Genomic DNA, 24,096 nt, shown 5'->3' on the forward strand with positions numbered 1-24,096 from the left:
CTGATTTACTGACTTTCATAACCGTAGTCACTATTATAACATCATGATCACTAATCCCCATCTCTATGCTGACGCCATCGATAAGGTCGTGCCTGTTTGTGCTGGCTGCCGAACTAGCTGCTCAACACAGTTTTCGGAAAACGTGTTCAAAAGTCCTTCACAAGACTGTCTGTCTGCACGACCTGCAGTGAAGCCATAGACGTCCCAGTCTATACTCGCTAGGTTAAGGTCACCGCCAGCTAGTGTCGCGTGATCTGGATATTTATGCAATGCTGACTATTTACCTTCTTTGAATGGCTCCACATCTGTCCCAGCGGAGTCGGGTGGGTCGTAAAAACATCCAACAACTGATATGGTTTCACCTAGTCCTGTTATGTGCGACCACGTAACTTCACTATTGCACTCAAATTCAACCTCAGTGAAGAGAATATTTTATTTGTCACCTGCAATGAACACTTGACCTTCTACGGCGTCGAATATGTCTTTCCGATAGAGATTCCAAGACTCGCTAAATATCTCATAGTTTTTTGCTTTGGGTCTTAGCCAGCTCTCAGTTTAAGAATAATTTGAGGCTGAGAACATTCATGGAGGAGAGTAAATTTGGGAGCTATGTTACAAATACTTAGACAGTTTACTGATAAAAGTTTCAGAGTCGAACTGACTTTACTCTGAAAGCTATCTGATTTCCCTAAATGTGTACCAACTGGCTAGTGTTTATGAGAGTACCTCAAACTACTGGCTAGCCTGAAACCCCCCTTGTGCACTCAACAACTACTCTGCTATCCGATTAGCTGCTTCTTTGTGTAGTGCACCCCTGTCTTGATATCTACCCATTTCCGATTTTCAGTTCACCTTCCCAACCACTCTTACCTTCATTCCCACTGCCTGACACAATATCGATAGTTTTATCCCGTCACACTATCTGCCTGTGTCCGTACACAGTGAACCGGTAACCCACTCACAGTTCTGATCACAGATGTGGAGTAGCAAACCAAAAATCCCCACACAATAAACATTGTGGAGTAACAATACCGTTCCTCAAAAACAGCTCCAGTTGGCTACAAATCATGTTCAATCATCCTGCATAATACTTTATCCTGAGTGTGTATTTTACCACCCTGACCGTGATCTGTGCTACTGCCTGTCTCTGTCATCATCCTATAGCACATAATTTCGTTCCTCACACTGACCACTGCCTCTCCACAGCTGTATACCCACATCAATTCCCATGATGAACTTAACTGGGGATGTCGGTTGATCACCTTTCTTTCAGAAGACCTAGTCCATTTCCCAGACACACTCATCCCAAAGTGACTCCCCTACCGACCTCTACAGATATAACTGCAGAAGTCTTTCATCCTATTGATAGTAATCACGACTGAGTCTAATTGTCAATCCTAATCCATGTTCTCCACCTCCATAGCTATCCCACAATAAGCCACCTGAAGGAGTCCAACAACACCGCCACAAGACCTGGGGTGCCTGCTGGGAGCTTACCCATTCCCACACAGGAGGCCACCTGGTCACCCTCCATAGTGCCAACATATCTCCTACACTACTCCATTCCACGGCCCCATATGTCAACCACTCGAGAGACTATTCCGCTTTCCTCCCGCTCGCAACTTCCAGTATTTATGCTCTATGCTACGGACTGATTTAAACACACCAACCACAGCACAAAATATAAGAACGATGGCTGTCAGCTTCCTGCCCTCTGCTGACATTTTCCCATATTCCCTCATCGCTGCTTAGATTTTTCCTCCATCTATTGAGATGAACATGACTTGTGGCCTCTTTCCCTCACCGACTGGATTCCAGTATCTGGACTAGAGTCGCTACTACATGGTATTACCGTAATTTCTCCCGAAGTGTTTATTTTCTTTTCTTTTTTTTGTCTCTAATAAGACGAGGACACGATCGCTTTTAGTGTCAGGTTCCACATCATTGTTTCCACAAATTATGAAAACTTCGGAAGTATCTGTAACCATCAATACTTTCTCTAGTAAATGCAGTAACATCGTTTATTGTGTCAGTTTTCTCCGCTGGTCTGTTACGTAAAACGTGGCACATTTTAAGACACAATACGAATCAAAATATCCAAGGCTAAACGGAGTCAAAAACCTTTGTAAATCACGAGTCTCTGTAACCATGTCCTTCACTATTGTCTATTAATGCTAGTTCTTTACTCCATTTTGAATTAAATGATCCCTGTGTTTTCTATAACTCTAATGAATACTTCCATGGATAAAAGTGAGATAAACTCCAATAAACCATAGTGAGTACGACAGACATTTGAGTGTACACTGGTTTATACCTGAGTATCAAGTGCCCTGGCCTGTCCTTGTCTTCTTCCACCTCGTAGTGCTCCACCTGTTTGCTGGCGAATTGCAAGTCCTGTACCCATCCGGTTAATTTCGTGCGCAGCATGTCTTTCACACGTTTCATGTCCTTAATCCAACCGTGGAGTTGCTGATCACTTGCGTGGTTACCCTGAGACACACAGAGAATAGTTCGAATTACTTTCATAACATCCACAAGCAGCAGCCTGTCTTAGTATACAGTTACATGTAGCACTATTACATGACACTGAAATTACTGCCAGCGCATGAGTGTAGTACATAAAGTTTTGTACAGGCATAAAAACATTAATGCACAGCAGATGCCTCGTGGGGTTTTATTAAATAAATACATTTCTCAAACTGTGACATCCGATAAGAGAGGTGCAGATATTTCTTGGTAGTTGACATTACAGACGTCTTAATGTATGAATGTATACTCCCGTGACGATGTATCCAACTGAAATGTTCTGGAGCTGCCAGCAGCGTCGAGTTCCTACTTGTAAAGCCACATGGCGTGGCTGGAACTCTGAGGAGATTCTATTTAAACTTGTGACGATTTTCGAAAATAGAATGGCCAGACTGTTGACAAATCCGTCAAAATCCTACTCGTTACCAACGCTGTGAGAAACCTGAACACATGTTACGACCTTCTACAAACGCAACGATAGACATCAGCCGCTCCATATCTGAAACATTATCTGAGTTAATTGCGCACACACGAAATGTCAGTTTGACTCAAAATTTTGTAGCGTTTGTCTGTTGCCTGGCTGATCGCTTTTGCCGCAAATTTGCGTTTGTTGCTCGTCATCTAACACGATGTCGTCTGTATCTGAACACGTCTCGAATGTTGCAGATTTGAAGGAATGTATTGACTGTCCGAGCGTTAAGATAATTTTTTCTGGACCATTTTTGGGGTACGAAGTTCACATTTATATCACATATTAAGGTCTATGCTCCTTTGGCGTTGTACAAATTGTAGGCTTCTAAGTCACGGCAATAAAGATATGGCCATTTAAATTAAATATTTTCATACTTGAAAAATCACTCACAAAAATCCATAAGGTGCTCCGTGTTGATTTAGAATCATGGCATTTTGGAAGAATCCAGATTTCACAGTGCAAATAAAGGACAAAGTCTTAAAATCCATAATTGGTAACTATATAACTCTAGAAAATACTTTTAGTATTATTTTTTATCAGACTGTCTATTTGTCTGTCCATCTGTTAGGAATCTTTTTCTCTGGATACGTTCTGGGTATCATGTTCAAATTATGTGACATACAATGGTATATCGACCCTTGGCGGCGTAAAAACTGTAAGCTTATAACTGACTCCAGTCAACAGATACGGACGGCCGTTTGTGTCTCGTGTTTTGATAATCGAAAACTCACTCATCGAAGCCTATAGGGTGCCCTCCATTGAATGGAATCATGAGATTTGGCAACAACTAAGTTTTCCGGTGCAAGTAAAGCAAAAAATCTGAAACTTGTTAACTTGTAATTTTATCACATAAAAATGTCGTTTTCGATTTGGACATACATTGTATTCACCACCTGTTGAAAGTATAACATACGAACATTACTGCATCCAAACATAAAATGTATGTTGTATTCATGATTTAGTACGTAAACAGAAATGTGTTATTAAATCTTGTCTCCCTACATACATAAACTAAAGTCCTCTGCATGCTTGTTCTTGTTTGTTTGAGCTGGGCTGAGGAAATAACGTAGAATTTTTGAACCGATCTTGGTATTCCTGGGACCAGTATCTTGCCAGTAAAGTTACAAAGTGTCGATAACAGGTAAAAATTATTGGGAATCTCGATTCCCACGATGGGGAGTTTGTACAGAACCCTCTCGCACTTGCCCATTCTGTTTTCCTTTCTTCTATCTACCCTAGCATCACCCAGTATGTTGTTCTGGAAGGTGAGTGCTCACCACAGACATGGGTGCCGTCGGGAGTGTCTGAGGGAAATGGGACGGAACAGCTCTTGTCCTCTGTATGTGGAGTACCCAATCCTTTTGGGTCACACTGAAACAGGTGACAGTGGTTCCACAATAGATTATATTGAGATAGGGAACCAACACTCGAAGGAGCATATTTATTGTGTTAAGGACATACACAGCATACACCACCTAACAACAATGTAGCTCATAGCAATTCTTCAAAGCAACGACGATGAATGCATGTATTGCAATGATGCCTACAGTTCTTCACACTCTTGCAAAGATCTCGGGTGTCCGTTGTGCACACGAACAGTAGCAGCTGATAAACAGTGTACACACCTGACCACCAAACGGATCTACTGTACACAACTAGGCTCGTAGCACTCAAGCATCGCAGTGGCGCATTAACCTGTGCCGCAAGCACACCACTGACCCTGCTGTCACCTGTCCATTGCATCAGATAGCTTGTGTCGTGTTCATGGTGAGGTGTGTTGCTGTGTACAGTGCACAATGAGTAATCAAAGATGAAATGTGCAAGCACTGCGACGAACGGATTTTGAGTCCTATGTCTGCTTGTGTCAATCCAGTATCGTTCACAGCGCTGTACTGTCCAACATCATACAGTTTGTATTGTTTGTGGATGAGGCCTCATTCATCCGTGATGTTGTTTTCAAAAGCCAAACAGGCAGATCTAGAATGAGGGCAACACCCACGCCACCCATATCGGAGGCCAACAGCAAAGATTCTCAGTCAAGGTATTTTAGGGCATTATCCAAGATCATTCCACTTTGATGTTAATGTTTGCAAGCACCTGAAGAATACTCACACTCATTGTAGGACTGGAAAGGGGGGGGGGGGGGGGTCCTCTCTGATGGCCATTGCGATCGCTGGATCTTACAACCCTAGACCTCATTCTCTGAGGTTATGTACAAAACACCTGTAGATACAGCTGAAGACCTGCTTGCCGGGGTCCAAGCTGCCTGCCTCCTGGTACAACATTGTTGCTCACGGGCGAGGCCTCCACGACGAGTGCGGCCGCTTCATGTTTAAAGATGATTAAAGGTGTGGCTGTTGTCACACGCATCGACTCAGTCTGTGTTTCGACAAGTTCCTACACAGTTGTCACTTCTGCCCAGCTGCTCAGAACAATGAAGTGTGACATGTCTTGGAAGACAGTAGCGTGATTGACTCGATTCCACTATCGCAGTAGCCGCCACGATACAGCAATGACCTATGAGGATATGCTGACATCACTCCGAAACTGTGATGACGGAGAGAGCGTCATGCACGTCAAAGGTCGTGAGGTGGTGGTATGAATGTAGGATATTTTCAAGAACACTGCCATTCTGAATTTGGAATCGTTCAACTGTATGTCAGTCAGACACCTTAGGCAAGTGTACGGTGGTGGAGAGAAAAACGGATTTACTTGTGTTGCAGTTATGTGCAAATATTATTTTCTTAATAAAATTTTTGTATTTATTTAGATACTCCGAGCTCATTTTTTACAGTTCTTTTGTCAGCTATGTTTATTTACCAGGTGACATCTACACTCTTTTTGGAGAACTGTCGAGATGATTTCCCAAGTTTCCACAATGTGTCACTCAAAACGTAGCCGATCAGCAGCTAGCTACTTGCAGCCAGCATATTCCATTTCGCGCATTTCTGTCACAGCACAATCCGACTCGTTTAATATGTGGAAGTTCTTTTCTTACGAGAAATAAACCCGTTTGTGCTGCCTTGCGTCCACGCTTGCTAAGTAATGAGAGCAGTTGCAAGTTGAGAGAGGCATGTTCAAATGTGTACCAACACGCTGGGCACTGACGCAATGCGCTATGTGTAAGTAGTGTTAGTGGGGAGAGGAGAAGCGTGATGAATTGCGACTTGAATTGCTGATCAGCGTACGCTGCGTGGCTGAAGGGTTTTGTAAACAGCCCTGCGGAGGGCGACCCGAGTCTTTCTCTCTCTCCGACTGCCAGCCAGCCCTGATACCGGAGTCGAGCGCTCGTGCGGTATCCGTGACGACGATGGTGACTGCCGTCATGGCCACGCACGTTGGATAACAATAATGACGCCGCACTGTTGTCACTGTTTACCGACGACGGTGTGATGTTGTTCATCATGGTCACCTTGGCTGAGGATGAAAGCAAGTATACATATTTTCTATACTCTTTTTGTTTATACACTACTGGCCATTAAAATTGCTACACCACGAACATGACGTGCTGCAGACGCGAAATTTAACCGACGGGAAGTAGATGCTGTGATATGCAAATGATTAGCTTTTCAGCGCATTCGCAGAAGGTTAGCGCCGGTGGCGACACCTACAACGTGCTGACATGAGGAAAGTTTCCAACCGATTTCTCATACACAAACAGCAGTTGACCGGCGTTGCCTGGTGAAACGTTGATATGATGCCTCGTGTAAGGAGGAGAAATGCGTACCATCACGTCTCCGACTTTTCATAAAGGTCGGATTGTAGCCTATCGCGATTGCGGTTTATCGTATCGCAACATTTCTGCTCGCTTTGGTCGAGATCCAATGACTGTTAGCAGACTATTGAAACGGTGGGTTCAGGAAGGTACTACGGAACGCCGTGCTGGATCCCAAGTGCCCCATATCACTAGCAGTCGAGATGACAGGCATCTTATCCGCGTAGCTGTAATGGATCGCGCAGCTACCGATATTCTTCAAAACTTCGACTGACTCTGCTGTGTGTTTGCTTTGTTATGGCCCATTACCTGTCGGCACATCAAGAGTCAGCACTGTCTTTCCGTTGGAAGGACAACACAACTTCTTCAAGACAGCATGGAAATCCACTACTTCTGTGTGCATTTTCTTTTACTGCTCAGACTTTGAGAAAAACACTGCTATTTTACTGTGATGAACGATCAGGACTGTCTTTATGGACTGTGAGAAAATTTTAGCTTTTGACCAACATTGTATCAATAAGTGTGTGCATTTGATTTCTTTGTTATTGTAATTATGTAAAATTTTATCAAATCATTATTGGCCACTGCCCAAAACAATTTGTAAAATTTTTTGTGGGGAGCATGGGGGCTATGTAAGTAGGCTGTTTACGTTTTCTTATTGGCAACGTTACGTAGCGCTCTGTATGAAAATCACTGGCTGTGCTGTGTGCAGTCTGCGGCTAGTTTGCATTGTTGTCTGCCATTGTAGTGTTGGGCAGTGGCAGCTGGATGTGAACAGCGCGTAGCGTTGCGCAGTTGGAGGTGAGCCGCCAGCAGTGGTGGATGTGGAGAGAGAGATGGCGGAGTTTGGAAATTTCTAAGACTGAATGTCATGATCTGTTATGTATATTATGATTTTTCAACACTATTAAGGTAAATACATTGTTTGTTCTCTACTAAAATATTTCATTTCCTAACTATGCCTATCAGTAGTTAGTGCCTTCCGTAGTTTGAATCTTTTATTTAGCTGGCAGTAGTGGCGCTCGCTGTTTTGCAGTAGTTCGAGTAACGAAGATTTTTGGTGAGGTAAGTGATTTGTGAAAGGTATAGGTTAATGTTAGTCAGGGCCATTCTCTTGTAGGGATTTTTGAAAGTCAGATTGCGTTGCGCTAAAAATATTGTGTGTCAGTTTAAGCACAGTCTTGTATAATTGTTAAAAGGGAACGTTTCACGGGGAAGTCCCAGAGTGCAGCTGACAATCCATGTAACTTTAAGTACTAACTGCCACAGCACACAGCCATCTTTTCCACAATTTCCATGAGCATGATACCCACTTTCTAGTTCAGCACTCTGACGAGTCTGGGTTATAGGATGATAAGATCAGTGTCATTGCTGACACCACTGACAAATACATGCCGCTTCAAAGAGGATCACACCACTTCCTGGATTCACAACGCTTCATGCTTACGTCTCTTTAGAAATTTGCTGAACCAACGCGTCCTGAAGATATTCTCAGCAAAGGGAGCCACTTATCTCAATGATGTAGAGTTTCAAGAGTTTCAACTTGTGACGGAGAAGGGGTCTTTCCATACGAATATCTGGATTCTCTAGTAAACTAAAAGGCATTTCCATAATGAATGGAAAGAACGGGCACTTGGTGAATGAACAGCAGGACTTCGGCATCTCTGATTTATCAGAACATGTAAAATGATGAACACCAATGTACATCTGACCGCCAACATCTTCGAGAAGTTCTGTAGCATATGGCTGAGATTTCGTGGGATGCCATGTTAAGAAAGACACAAGCCAGCAGCGAATTCTTGACCAACGTTGAGATGCATGTCTTCCTGGAACATGCGGTCCACGAGTGACTTTGCCAATGTGTGCGCAGGTATGCCAAGGCAAATAACTTGCAGATAATCGAGGGGGAGTACAGGTTGTCTGACGACTTCAGTTTCATCCTTTACCTGGATGTAAACTGTCTCCAAAGGCAAACCGTGCAACAAAGTCTCCCTTTTCAAGGGCTCTCATGGATGTCCAAAGGGGAAATCACCAGACTGAGGAAAGACATCAAATATGTGGCTGCTGATGCTGTTGAGGGATATGTCCTAGAGGTAGAGCTGGACTATCCCACAAGTCTCCATGACAGACACGGGGATTTGCACAGCCTAAAAGACTTTCACGTTCAGGGACTTCAACAGGTGCCTCCTCTAGGGCATTGGCGCTGCACCACAAACGCTTATCAGGAGACCTTTCGATTTAGGTTATATTCTGAGGTATATACTGCAATTCCAGCTGGAAGCAGGGGTGTCCTACCACGATCACAAGTGGTTCATCGGGGGGCATAGGTGTGGAAATCTGCTGCACCCAGACTATTTACTGATGTGTCTGGGTGGGTTCATTTATTAGTAAAAAGGTAAAAAGGTGCTCCACTTGACTGAGTGTGTGTGGAATAGTTTGATGAGCTGTTTGTCACAGTTCCGACTGCATGTTTGAGATTATGATTGTGTCATTGCACACTGCGTGCGTCCATGTGTGTGTGCGTGCATGTATGTGTGTGTGTGTGTGTGTGTGTGTGTGTGTGTGTGTGTGTGTGTGTCTGTGTATTGTTTTTGAGCTGCTATTGCTGTTGCTGTTCTAAGTATGTATACACTGAAAACTTCTCTCTCTCTTTGAGTTACTAATCAGTGTTTAATAGACATTGAAATAAAAAAATTACCTTATTCACAAAAGAACGTGTATATTGTAATGAATCAATTACGAAATAACATAACTATTACGTATATCACAAATACGAGAAAAAATGGAAACTAAAATGCTATCAGTTGTTTTCACCATACAGTTGCTCTTCTTTTTCATATTTTTTGAATGAAATACCTCCTTTATCAGTTTTATAATGATGGCAGGCGTCAGAGAAAAAAGAAATCCTTTTCGAATAGAATATTTTTTAAATTTACATACATACATACATGGCCGACCGGTTCAAGGCGGGATCGCGATTTATCGCCTCCAATTCGTATTTGCGTAAGTAGAGCTTTGCGGATGTGCGCCAGGAATGCTGCACGCTTTTACGTGTGTGTGTGTGTGTGTGGGACGTGCGTCACGTCCTCGCTGTGACAGCATGCGGTTAGCGGTCAGCGGGCAGCTAACATCCCGTTTGCGGTCTGAGCCGCTTCGCGCTTCCGACAGCCCGGCTGCGGGCGTCACAGCAACACAGGGCGAGGGAGGCCAGCGAGCGACACGGGCCGAGTCCACACAGTAGGGGGCCCGGCGTATAAACAAACCCAAAATCACTGTAGTGGTGACACGTGGCTGCAGTCGACTCTTACCCGTACGTTGATAAGCAGTATAGAAAACGAAAAATAAAATTCAGAATTTCCCTCGTTGTGCAGGAGCAGTGAAGTGGAAGGTGTTGCGCACTCTTGAATCGGCACCTTCCAGAACGTTGAATCCGTCGTCCTTGCGATGGCGCCACTGCACTTTCTGCCATCTGGACCTAATCTATGCCGGCCGGTGTGGCCGAGCGGTTCTAAGCGCTTCAGTCTGGAACCGCGCGACTGCTACGGTCGCAGGTTCGAATCCTGCCTCTGGCATGGATGTGTGTGATGTCCTTAGGTTAGTTAGGTTTAAGTAGTTCTAGGGGACTGATGACCTGAGTCCCATAGTGCTCAGAGCCATTTGAACTATTCTGAACATACATACATACATATGTGTACACAGTATTATGTGAGAGCCCAGTTACCAGGGGCACAGGGTCAAAATCGTGAGCTGCGTCGTTACCTGGGCCACAGCACGCTTTGCCGTACTACTCTGCAGGGCTGTAGTGAAGAACCACGAGAGGAATTATCTCGAATACGAATACCTCAAGACTGCTGCAGCTGTCTGAAGACTCAAGTTTCATTCAGAAAGCAAAGTGTGTCTTTAAATCGAAACTATCTGTACAACATTGGTTTCACGGAATAACGTTTCGCAATTACACTTTTCCTTAGCAGGTGCAGTGTATGATCAACGAAGCGTAGCTGCACCCCAAATGTAATAAGGAAGCCGTCCTTTAAACATTCTCGTAAGCTGTGAGGTACTAACTCTACAAAATATTGGATACGTATCAGGCAAATAGCCTTTGCTGCAGTGAAATGCATGGATGATGGTAACGAAAACAAGATGCAATGACAGGACATGATACGATGTCGGCAGAAACCATTCTTAAATACGGAACCCGCTATTATCAATCTTTGAAATTACCATCCAGCAAACATCTGTAATAATTATAGCAGAAAGGTTTAATCTACCCAGAACCTTTTCACTTCACTAAAACAGGTATCGCCTACTTCTCTTCTCAAAGGATCCAAAATGAGGCTCTAACGATACTTTAGGGACTGGCACTTTGCTACATACGTCACAAAAAGTTACACAAAGACACAGATCATACTGCGTCCTTTTGCTTTCCATGTATACTACTGTCAGAATCCAAACAGTCTTAATGCACAGTGGCCATTCTATGTGTTAAGGTTGGGTTGTTTGGGGAAGGAGACCAGACAGCGAGGTCATCGGTCTCATCGGATTAGGGAAGGATGGGGAAGGAAGTCGGCCGTGCCCTAAATCAGAATGGCCGAACACGGGATTGAACCGTCGTCCTCCCGAATGCGAGTCCAGTGTGTGTGTTAAGAGCACATAGCTTTTACTCTCGGTAGTGTGAAAATCACTGGTGGTGGTGTTCATAAGTCATAGACAGAGAATTCAGACTCGATAATGGTTCGAGTTAGGCCACGAGACACGTGCAGAAAGGCTAACGACTGAGATGAATGCTCTCAGAAAGCAGCATCCGGTTTCCCGTTAGTCTGGCACAGATTTTCATTGGCCTTGACGCATTCACCAGATATTCCGCTTGTGACTGTAGTAGCTCAGTGCCTTTAACAAAGCCACTCGCTGACGCAACACGCGCTAACTGGTGGACCCCAACTGCAGGTTTTCGTTATTGACGCGCGTCCTCTGTGGCTGCGGCGGCTGGGGCATTGCCGTGTCACACGGACAGTGCTGGCTGGCAGTGGTGAGCACAGGGGGCCGCCAATGGCGTCGAGCCACAAGTGTCAGCTGCGCTATCGTCTGGTCATGGAGTCCTGGGAAATGGTCACTTGAATGTTAAGGTGGGAAGACGTTGAACAGTTGTGACGAAATGTATGAATTATGTGGTATGTATACAGGTTAATAAAGAGATCTGAAGCTGACGAACCTCCATGTTGAGCATAAATAATTTTATAGGCCTTCCATATGGAGTAGAGATTCTTAGGAAGAGAAGATGCTGATGGAGACTTGAAATGCCACACTGAGACTCTAGACCACTCTCCACTACATATGAAGCTAACATGCTTCAGCTTATAAAGCAGGACTGTATACAGAGTTATCTGAATCTGTTAAAGAAGTAGTTAGCAAATACGAGAAAAGAAAGATACAGACGATTTTCTTCCCTATCTCTAACCATTCCGAGCTTAGCCTCCCTGTATCATAGCCCCAAAAGGCTCACAGAAGTAGAGGTTGGTTCAGAATTCTTCCAGATGGTTAGTATTAGAACTGGAGAGCCAAAGATAGCTACAGTGTGAAGAAGGTAAACTGGGAAACACTCTCTAAGAACTGGCCAGGTGGTGTGTGTCATTTTCTCACCCCCTGTACGTATAATACAGATTATAAGAGGAGGAAAAAACTCCACTTACCATACGTTCGAATGCGAGGGGAACCAACAGCTGTGAGAAGTGCGTCGCACCGAGTGAGAGCAGCTGCGCCAAGTCCCGCCAGTAGCTGGAGAGGCGTTCCCGGAAAACAGCCGCCTGGGCCTGCAGTTCTGCACAAGACGGGAGACGACGGACTCGTGAACAAGCCAGTGGATCAGGCTTCTGTAGGAAGTACAGCTTTCACTTTCTGCACCCACAAAGTGTTTGCAGGTAGCATATACCTTTTGAAACTAGATCAATATACAATGTCAGTAATCGTATGAGTTACAGCACGGACATCTTGACCGGACGTTACAAAGCTCATATTCCAGCGACAAATTTAAATAGCACATCAAGCAAAGAGAGAGGAGTATCACCACCTAACGTAGATCCAGTAATAAAAATTAACCTAAGGGTAGAAGTATCAAAATATCTGAAGAAGTGGAAATATACAACTATTTCAAAAATCATCCATGAGGCTGGCCCTACAATAAGACAGATTTAAGAAATAAGAGATCTTGAGATAAATTCCAGTCAGTATTATGTGTTAATAATAGAAAGTAACATTAATGAGGGTGTATAGTTTGGCTATTTGACTTTGACATACTGACAAGCATAGGACGTAACGATTTGCACAGGATCGTGTCTATGCTGGTTTTATAATATGAGTAGTCTTTATGATGTTTCCCATGAGTTTTATGTTTTGTATGGAAATCAGGAAGAATTATGACCGAGCGAGGTGGCGCAGTGGTTAGCACCCTGGACTCGCATTCGGGAGGACGACGGTTCAATCCCGTCTCCGGCCATCCTGATTTAGGTTTTCCGTGATTTCCCTAAATCGTTTCAGGCAAATGCCGAGATGGTTCCTTTGAAAGGGCACGGCCGATTTCCTTCCCAATCCTTCCCTAACCCGAGCTTGCGCTCCGTCTCTAATGACCTCGTTGTCGACGGGACGTTCAAACACTAACCTAAGAATTATGCCCACTCATACACGTTTTTATATTTAGGGTGTGTTAATTTTAACGTAAGTAATATATTTTAATAATTCAGTAAAAAATTGAATAAGGTGTTTTGCAAGTGTAGCTAAAAAAAGCCATTCTCGGCCTACACGTTCTAAGGACCATGGAAATTTATGACTACGTTTGTAATGGTAGAGTACCTTACATATTAACAGTACATTTTGCAATTACATGGTGATACACATAATGTTCTGTAATTTGTGACAAGTATCCCATCACATGTTTTTATCTCATTCTTGTACTCCTTTCTCTTTTTATTTGTCCAGTGGATCAATTCATGTACGAAAGTTGTTGTGAAGGCGATTTATACCTTTGTGATGTTAATATGGTACAAAGAATACATATGTAAAATGATATATATATATATATGATTATTACTGCCATGGTTTCATGAGCAGTTAAGCCTCTGTAAGCCTTTCACGATGGATACCATATGTACTATTACGCACTATCACAATAAAGAAGTGTCTTATCTTATTTCTTTACATCAAATGATTGTATCGTAAACAGAATGGCAAATTCTGTTAACGAATGTAAACGCAATGTTAAGATACTCTGATATAAAACGTTTACTGTGGGATGTATAATCACTGCTAAGAACAAAGAAGAAACGACTTGTGAATATGTTACCCGCCAACCGCCTCAGTTGTCATATGAACAACATGAACAGTGATTTGAGGGGATTCATGTTAGTGAGGTTAACATCAGTAACAATAAATTTACCTTATGCCATAACTATGATCCTTACGCTAATCTAAAATTGATGTACACTCGGAGATAGGAGGCTCAACATACAGAGACAACAGTGAGATATACACACGTCAGAAGATTCGTAAATTTTGACTCCTCCAGTGGCGCAATGCAAGTGACGTACAGTTTTTAGCATTTGTTGTAATATAACTGCCTCATGTATGGGATGATAGTGGCGTTCTATACATGCTGTCTGCCCTTCACATTTCGGTCATTGCTGTATACCTGTATAAAGGGCATAGGATCGAAACTGTAGTCGTGAAAACAAATAATTTTACAGTTAATGGCAGATATGTCGTCTTTAAGAAAAATACTGCATTTTTTTAATGCCTGTGCAAGATTTTTCGCATTTCGTCCTTATGCGAGCTTATTTTCAGTACAGAAAAGACATTGTTACAGATGGAGAATGATGTGTGTACACGATGTTTATTGTGTTCCTAATGCTATTGGAATTACTCAGCGGCAAATCGCAAAAGAGAAAGTCCAAGGAACGTGCATCTTTATGTCTCTGTAAAAAAACGAATCTTCGGCATGAGGGACTTGAGAGCATCGTACTGACACATTACACTGGCATCTGGCTGTAGGGCAACGACTGCAGAATGTATAGCCACGGGTTGGGGTGGAGACAAAAGAGAGCTGAGAAGTTCACCAGCCATCACAGACAGACCGATGTAACTTGTGTTGAGATCTGTGGCTACCACTGACACCACACCACAAGCAGTATAGTGTAGGGCGTTCTGTGGTGTTCAGCGGCGGGAGTCGCTTTTGCCTGTGGCGGTCAGGTCGACGCTGCTCTGTCCTCAGGTGGCCTCGTGAGACGTCACGGGAAGTAGCGGTCGTCGAGATGCCTACCTTTCCAGCCACAGAAACAAACGGTGGTTAGGAAGACTCGCGATCAAATCATGTCGAAGGCATGTGGAAGAGTTCTTAGGAATTTCGAAAATTGTTCAGAAATTTGGAAGCCAAATTATTATTCAAATTGGTTCTCGAGATAAACAATCAGTATCTCTGGAAAATATCATTCACATAGTTCTGTATGTTGCAAGGGCACAAAAGTGCGAGGACATCCGCACAATTACCTAAAGAGCTCTCACACTCAAGTTGCTGACAGGAATATTTGTATAAGAGGAAAAAGAAGATTGAGGAAGTGCTAGATTACGATCAATTTGGTTTTAGGAAAGGTAAAGGCATCAGAGAAGGACTTTTGGGTTGGCGATTGATGATTAAAGCGAGACTTAAGGAAAATCTAGAAACGTTCGTAGGATTTGTAGTTAGATAAAAATCGTACGATGATTTAAAATGATGCAGAATTTCCGAAACTCTCATAAAAATGGGTGTAACCCCTAGCAAAAGAAGGGTTACGTGCAATATGTACATCAAACAAGGGGAAAAAATAGGAAGACCAATAACAGCTCAGATTAGGAAAGGTGAAAGACATACATGTAATCGCCCCTACCATTCAATCTGTACATCGAAGAAGCAATGACAGACATAAACGAGGGGTTCAGAAATGGAATTAAAATTCGTGCTGAAAGGATATCAATGATAGGAATAGCTGATATCATTGCTGTTCTCAGTGGAAGGGAGAGGTAATTGTAGGAGGTGTTGAACAGAATGAACAATCTAATGTGTACACTCTATGAATTAAGACTAAAACTGAAGAAAGACTAAATTAATGAAGTCTAGCAGAAATGGGATCAGTGTTCAAGTTAAGGTCAGAACTATAGACGAGGATCTAGACCAACTAAAAGAATTCTCCTACCTTGAGAATAAAGTAACTCATAATGAACAAGTTAAAGAGAACATAGAAAGTAGAGAAGAACATTCAGAGAGGATGTTCCTGGCCAAACGAAGTCAATTAACATCAAATGTCAGTTTTGTAACAACGAACACAAACAAAATTATTTAATAGGATAGATAACAGAATCTACTCACGAAGCAGCGGCAGAACACACAGAAAGACTGTTGTGATTGGCAAGTTTTTGGAACCAGTGGCACCTTCTTCAGGCAGAGGGGTTGAAGGGGAAAGAAGAAGAGTGAAGGAAAAGGACTGAAGAGGTCTAGGAAAAGGGGTAGATTTTGGGAAAGTCACCCAGAACAGCGGGTCAGGGAGTCTTACCGTACAAGATGAGAGGGAAAGACTGGCTGTTGGGGACTGCATCGGACAGGATTCGGAAACCTGAGAGTTTAAAGGTGGAACACAGGGTAACATGCAAGACAGAGATTACTGCTAAAACAGTGATCACAAGTTAATAAGAGTGTGTCCTCCTATCACCTCCTATAATAGCCCTGTAACTGGCAAAACATATTCTATCAAAGGGAGAGCAGCTGCGAAACGACACAAGTCATATCCCAGCTATTATAACACTGTTGAGCCTTCTAAATAGGCATGGCTACCATCAGATTATCAGTTAGGATGAATGGGTATAGGGTGAGGGTATACACTGCCAACTCACAATATCCTGTGGCAGATCGTGCTCTACAGCATGACATTCGTGACCTCGGTGCCTGTTTCACCATCTGGATCTTCCCGCAGACACCAGTTTCTCAGAACTCTGTAGGTGGGTACTACCTCTACAACATGCCCTTGGTTCTCGCCACCCAGCTTTTTATCACTGTAACTGCTCTTTGCTTCACTCCGTTTCAGTTTCCTGCATCTTTCATTGTATTTCCCATCTATTTTTCACCACCCCATCCCACCTCTGTTTTTCTCTGCCTCGTGATGACTCGGTGTTGTGTGATGTCCTTAGGTTAGTTAGGTTTAAGTAGTTCTAAGTTCTAGGGGACTGATGACCATAGATGTTAAGTCCCATAGTGCTCAGAGCCATTTGAACCAACCCACCTCTGTTATGTACAATGCAAGTAGCTTCTCACTCTTTACAACTTGTGATAAATGTCTTAGCAGCAATTTCTGTCGTACATATCACCTCGTCTTCTACCTTTAAGCTCTTAGGTTTTCAAATCTCGTCCGATGCAGTCCCCAACAATTAGTCTTCCTTTCTCATCTCGTACAGTAAGTCTCCCCTGACCCACAGTTCTGGGTGACTTTCCCAAAATCTACCCCTTTTCCTAGACCTCTCCAGTCCTTTTCCTTCACCCTTCTTCCTTCCCTTTCAACCCTCCTACCTAAAGAAGGAGCCACTGGCCAGAAAGCTTGTCAATCACAACAGTCTTTTATGTGTGTGCTCTGCTGCCGCTTGGTGAGTGGTTTTTTTTTATCTATCCAATTAAATGTCGGTTTTAGTTGGAGGACGAGTAACTCATAGTGTAAGTTTGGAGCACGGTATTCTATGAAAGTGAATCATGGACAGTGGGAAAACCGGGACAGAAGAGAACTGAAGCGTTTGATATGTGGTGCTAGAGAAGAATGTCGAAAATTAGATTGACTGATAAGAAAAGAAACGATGAGGTTCTCAGCAGAATCGGCGAAGAATGGAACTTACCAAATATGGGACAGCATTTTGTTCTTGGTCATGCAACCTTATTGTTCCCTCTTGGTTCTTGTACGTATTACCCATCTTTCTTTGCAACTTACTCTTATTTTTCTCAATATTTCGAACATTTTGCAGAATTTTACATTTCCGGATGGTTTTTCTAGGTGTACAGGGCCTATGAATGTGTCCATTTTATTTCCCAAGTTTTGCTTCCCTCATCAGTTACAATGTCAGACGTGCCGCTCTCGCGTGCTAATAGCCTTCTGACAGTCAAAATGATCGTCATCTATCATATCCTCTATTATCTTTTACATTCCTCTGTATGTATTATTCCTGTCGACAAATTCCATACATGAGGTGTTAAGCTGATTGTGCGATAGGCCTCGCAAGTATCTACTTATATCTTCAGCGTTGTATGTAATGATATAGCGCCATTCTCGTATATTCTAGACGCCAACTTCAGTAGTTCTTGGTTGACACTTTCGCCAATGATTTCGGAAACTCCGAAGGTATGTTACCTATCGGTTCTGCCTTCCAAAGCTGTGTTAAGCTCTGACTCTTATGTGGGGTCGCCGAGCGAGGTGGCGCAGTGGTTAGACACTGGACTCGCATTCGGGAGGACGACGGTTCAATCCCGCGTCCGGCCATCCTGATTTAGGTTTTCCGTGATTTACCTAAATCGCTCCAGGCAAACGCCGGGATGGTTCCTTTCAAAGGGCACGGCCGACTTCCTTCCCCGTCCTTCCCTAATCCGATGAGACCGATGACCTCGCTGTCTGGTCTCCTTCCCCAAACAACTCAACTCAACTCTTATGTGGGATCTCCAGTGTCTTCCGTTGTGATTCTCATTTCTTCTTCTTCTGTCAAGTCACCAGACGGGTGTTTCCCCTCGTAGATGCCTTCAGTTTACTCTCTCCACCTACCTGCACTCTCCTCTGCATTTGACAGTGGAATTTCCAATGCACTCTTAAAGATTACGTCAAATGTTCTTGTGAGTAATCTGTACAATGAATAAATCTTTCAGACGCCCATGTGTTATTCTTTCTCTTCACATTTTTCCAACAGCCATTTCGCTTTGGTTTCACATCTACCCCCAGTTGCTTCGTTCCCAAGTGACATACTGCTGTATTCCTGTGTTCCTCTGAACGTTTTTGCACCTTCTACATTTACCGATCAGTTGCAGTGTTTTTTCTGTTTGCCAAGGTTTCTTTTCCGTTAGCTCCTTATATCTACCTCTGTTTGATATATGGAACATAAAATCCCTTCTGAGGCCTGTGGTCATTTTTATGTTAATAATTGGCCACCGATACTGTTCAATCGCATGAGATGTTCAATTGAATCTTTTATTGGAACATGTTATGCGTTTGGGATTACACCCATCTTCAGACATATGTTACAAGCAAGTACAAAACATAAGTGAACAGCACACTCAACACGTCTCAACGTTACAGAAAATGAGATCTGGTCATATGAGTTACATACCACAAACTTACACTCTTTCCTACCCTACCAGGCGTACAGTCTTGACAACTCAAAGAAAGTGTCAGGGCGCTGCATGGTCATGTGCTCCATGCATTCACATGTAATTCAATAATAATATACTCAGAATATAAATCTAACAGTGTGTAATTACGACAGGCTAACGGGTACTCGGAAAAATTTATACGAGAGTTTGGAGCTAAAATTCTTAACAAGACGCGGCAGTCAGGCCGCCAGAAATTAAATAGTAATATTGTGTCAATGGAATATTTATTTATTTATTTAACCTGGCAAGATTAGGGCCATCAGGCCCTCTCTTACATCTAACCAAGGATTCTACACATGTTTTAGTAGACATGTTAAACTACATCTAGTACAAAAAGTGAAATAAACAATTAGGAAGGTACACCTGGAAAAATACATACATATAGAGTTTATATTCGTAGAACATAAGTACTGTTATAATTAGACATTATTGAAGAGACAGATTTTAGATAGGAGTGCTAGCAGCAGGGAGTATGAGGGAGACTCATGGTGAAGGGAGGAGAAGAATAGAGAGACATGATGAAACATAATTAAGGAAATATAAAGGAAAAGAAGATTGTGTGGCTAATAGAGATAGATGAAGAGGAAGGCATCTCAGGAGCAAGATAGGATGCGCTAGCTTTGCTATTTGAGAGATGAGAGGTTTGGCCTCGTACATTAATTTTGTGGAGAACGTTATGAGGATGATAGCAGGAAATGCTTCAACTTCTTCTTAAAAGCAGCAGGAGATTGAATTTTGCGCAAGGTAAGGGGCAGTTTGTTCCAGAGGCGGACAGCGGCAACTGAGAAGGAGTTTGCAAAAGTTTTTGTTTTGTGAGTGGGCACAGTTTGGATACCAAATAAGAGTGACCTCGTGTTTCGATTATGATGGCATGACAGGTTTTTAATCTCTGAAGCAAGGTACTGGGGTGCTTGCGCGACGAGGAGTCGGTGAAGTAGACATAGAGTGTGGTAGTCACGCAATTTGTCCGGCCGCAGCCACCCTAGCTCGGAGTATGAAGCACTAACATGATCATGTCGGCGAATGTTGCAGGTGTAACGCACACAGGCATTCATGGTTAGCTCTAGCCGTCTTTTGTTTTGCACTACTCGTGCCTTGTTGAATCACATCACAATAGTGGAGGTTCGGTAGAACGAGTGCTTGCACGAGCTGGCGTTTCAAGTCCTGTGGAAATATGTTCCGAAACTTTTTGAGAGCATAGAGATAAGCAGACGTCTTTCGGCACACTGCGACTGTATTCTCTGCCCAGTTGAGATGCTCATCCAAAGTTACACCCAAGTTCTTAACTGTTTTCTGATATGGTATTGGAGTACCGCCGAGCAGAATAGGAGGTAGCCGTTCGCGGAAATCTGAACTTATCAATTTCTGATGGGCTATTAAGATTACTTGCGTCTTTTTTGCATTTAGTTTAAGCCCCAGGTTTTTCGCCCATGTCACTACTGAAGACAGATCATCATTGATGTGACCGATTGCAGTGTTTACATCTTCAGGTCTGACACTTAGGTAGAGCTGGAGGTCGTCGGAATAGAAATGATATTTACAGGAGGACACAACCTACGAAATATCGTTGACATATAAAGAAAACAAAAGTGGTCCTAAGACTGATCCTTGTGGCACTCCCGAGGAAACACGTTTCCAGGAAGATTTTTCATTTACGCAGACAACACATTGCTGTCTGTCTTTTAAGTAGCTTTCAAACCATCTCATTGCACTATCAGAGAAATTAAGCTGTTGCATTTTTCTGAGCTATATGTCAAAATTAACAGTGTCAAAAGCTTTGATGAAGTCCAGTAACGTCAATATTGTTGCCTTTCGATTGTCGATGGCATATTTCAGGTCATCAGTTACTTTAATTAGAGCAGTGTTAGTGCTGTGATGTTTACGGAAACCGGATTGAAATTTGTCACATAGGCTGAATTCATTCAAGTGTTCAGTGATTTGGTCATGAACAATATATTCAAGTGCTTTGGAAACAGCAGGCAGTATGCTAATTGGTCGGTGATCACTAGGCAGTTGCGGGTTTTCGATCTTAGGGATGGGTCGAATTATGCTTCTTTTCCATGCAGTGGGGTATATTCCGTTCACGAGGGAAAAATTAAATATGTCAGTTAAGACAGGTACTAAGATATCAGCAACATTCTTAATCATGGTTATACCGATACTGTCGTTGCCTATTGCATCAGAAGAGATTCTCATTATTGCTTTTCTTGCCGTATTTGTTGTTGCATATTTTAGATGGAAGGTATCGTTGTTAGTTATCCTGTTTGTGGATTCTTGTGGACGGTAATTATCAGCCGTGCGGGTATTCAGAGGTGCAGAGAAGAATTCATTTAATTCGTTAGCTGACCCATGAAAAGTAGTTTCCGATTTTGCCTTTCCGACCCCCAAGCTACGGAGATTCTTCCATAGAGTCGTGGGCGTCAGATCGCTGCATACAAGGAAGCGAGTGTGCCTGATTTTAGCATTGCGAATGCATTGTTTCACTCTGTTCCGTAGCTTTCTATATTCTTCGAAACGCTCGGGTTTCGGATCTGCCTTGAAACGCCTGTGGGCAGCATCCCTATTAGTCATCATTTGACGTAATTCAGCTGTCAGCCATGGAGCAGGAAATTTTCTTACACGGATTTTGCGCACAGGTGCATGTTTGTCATAGAGGGCAGTGAGTTTAAAACCAAGTTCATTAATTTTGCCGTCGATTGTAGGGTCTCTGATTATTTGATGCCATGAGATTTCTGAGCAATTGGCTGTTAGAGCGTCAAGGTCAATACGTTTCATGTTCCTCCAAGTTATGTAACGCGATTTGATCCTTGGGGGCTGCACAGAGTAGGCCAGGAATATTACATCATGTGCTGAGAGGCCAGGGTCTGATGTTTGACCAACATCTCTTACTTTGTCAGTCTGTTTCGTTGCGATTACGTCTATAAGAGTATGACTGTGCGTCGTATGGTGTGTAGGTTTTAATGGAAGAATGTTCATGCTATTGCAACTAAACAGTCTTCTTAGGTTTATTGCGGAGGGAGTGTCTCTTAGCAGGTCTATGTTCAAGTCACCCATTACGATGACATGTTCGTATTGACACTGAAGTGAATGTAATTCCGACTGGAAGGAACCCATTGAGCTTATTTTTGGCGGCTTGTACACGACGCCAGTCAAGAACTTCCGATTTTGTATATGTATTTCAATGAACATGAATTCAGCCTCTTTTTCTTCAGCAGGGTTTGACGTACATAATACTTTCGCTTTGAGGTCTGTTCGAATATACGCGCCGACCCCGCCACCTCGCTTTTTTGATCTGTCTGCCCTAAGAAATGTGTACCTTGGGAGATGAATAGAGCAGAGGATATGTGTGGTTTCAACCACGTTTCGGATAAGAGGATTACGTGGTAGTTTAGTTGGTTGAAGAGGAGGGTAAGTTCTTCGTAATGTGCAGGTAAAGACTGGATGTTGCAGTGAGCTGCTAAAAGCTGTGACGCGTTCCGCTGGGCAGCCTGGAGTAGGGTGGCAGACTGGTTTGTCCCTTTGTTAGGCACTACCTGCCACGAGGGGCACTGGCCGCTGCTTCCGCCGAGTGACATAACGCAGGGGTATCCGAGATTTTGCGCGCCCTGTTTGTGACTCCGCGAGTGCCGAAAGAAAGGCGACTGCAAGAGATTTCCTGAGGTTGCGGGAGAATAGAAAATGGATTAGTGGTATTCGGTGCAAGGAGAATATGACCAAAATAGTGACGGCTGTGTGTCACTGTGTATCCTATGTCGTAAGAGGACCAATGTAATTGGCGTATTTGAAATAGCTTAGGGTGGAAATAAGGGAAAGGGGAGTGATTTAAGAGGCCGATGCTGCCAGCAGAGAGAAGTAAGCTTAATAATTAATAGATTATCGTAGGAAGCTAGAACTGAATTGAGATTTACTAAAGTGATACTGGTAGTGATTATCGTAGTACGCTACAATTAGATTGAAATTTGCTAAAGTGATACTGATAGTGATTTTTGTTATGAACAATTTAAACCAAAGAGATGGGTGATTAATGAACTAAAGGAGAGACTAATAATTACAATAGAACTATTACAGAATGGAAGAGAAAATGAAAATGAAAAAAGTAGTAGCAGTAACTAAAATTAAGTAATGGTTAGAGCTATAGATACAAAAAATAGTAAAAAGTTAATACAGTTACGAAAACAATTAGTTGAAGGTACAAATATGGGTATAATTAAAAAGTTAATATTATTACAAGACTATATCAGAGTATAGGGCTGTTACAATTTGCAAATGGTGTTAAGTTTGCACTTTTGGCTCTAGTAGCTTCACTTAATACTATTCAGTTCTGTCATGTTTGTGACTTTCTTCTTTCCAGCTGCTGTCTTAATGATTACTGTGCCATCCTGAGTCCACACATTCTGAAGACCGAAATGGGATATGGCACTGTTTAAAATCTTTAGCCATTTGTGTGTCAGATCTTCCCTTATTGTAAGCCCTGTCCTTGCTAACTTCTTCTTCTGGGTAAAGATCTCTGCCCTTTTTCGCTACGAGACAAATTTAATGATTATTGGACGAGGTTTGGTAGCACCTGGTAGTTTTCGTCCCACCCGATGACTCCTGTCAATGTCTGCCTTGGTCACTTCAACGCCTAATTTTTCACGTGCAACCTGTATAAACAGGTTGTCGGTGTCTTCTTCCTTATTTTCTGCTACTCCAAACAGTCGTAGACTATTTCGCCTTTGGTACTGTTCTAGCTCGTCTGTTGCGGCAGATAGTTTCACTTCCAACTCTCGTGCCTTTTTCTCGTATTCAGACACAGACTTTTTTAGTGCTGTAATTTCGGCAGTATTCGCCTCAACAGTTTCACGCATTTTGGCCAGTACTGCTGCCGTTACAGTATCTGGTATAGTGCCTGCTATCGGATCGAGATTGTTTTTATCGCGAAGCGCAGCGTTTACCTCAGAGCGGACCAGCTCCGCTATACCGGGAGCCGCG

At 43.0% G+C, this 24,096-nt stretch overlaps 1 protein-coding gene across 2 annotated transcripts in view; it reads right to left on the reverse strand.

Annotated features, from left to right (window-relative positions):
- LOC126159825 (uncharacterized) overlaps positions 1–24,096 on the reverse strand; it is a 52,618-nt gene that overhangs the window by 22,776 nt on the left and 5,746 nt on the right. Inside the window, exons 2-3 of one of the 2 annotated variants that reach the window (XM_049916631.1) lie at positions 12,401–12,528; positions 2,315–2,490 (exon numbers count right to left, since the gene is read on the reverse strand). In XM_049916631.1, coding sequence (XP_049772588.1) covers positions 2,315–2,490; positions 12,401–12,528 — 304 coding nt within the window. The remainder of the gene's footprint in view (positions 1–2,314; positions 2,491–12,400; positions 12,529–24,096) is intronic. The other variant, XM_049916632.1, reaches the window with a different exon arrangement.

Source organism: Schistocerca cancellata, unplaced genomic scaffold (assembly GCF_023864275.1).
Source record: "Schistocerca cancellata isolate TAMUIC-IGC-003103 unplaced genomic scaffold, iqSchCanc2.1 HiC_scaffold_1148, whole genome shotgun sequence".
NCBI classification, from domain to species: domain Eukaryota; kingdom Metazoa; phylum Arthropoda; class Insecta; order Orthoptera; family Acrididae; genus Schistocerca; species Schistocerca cancellata.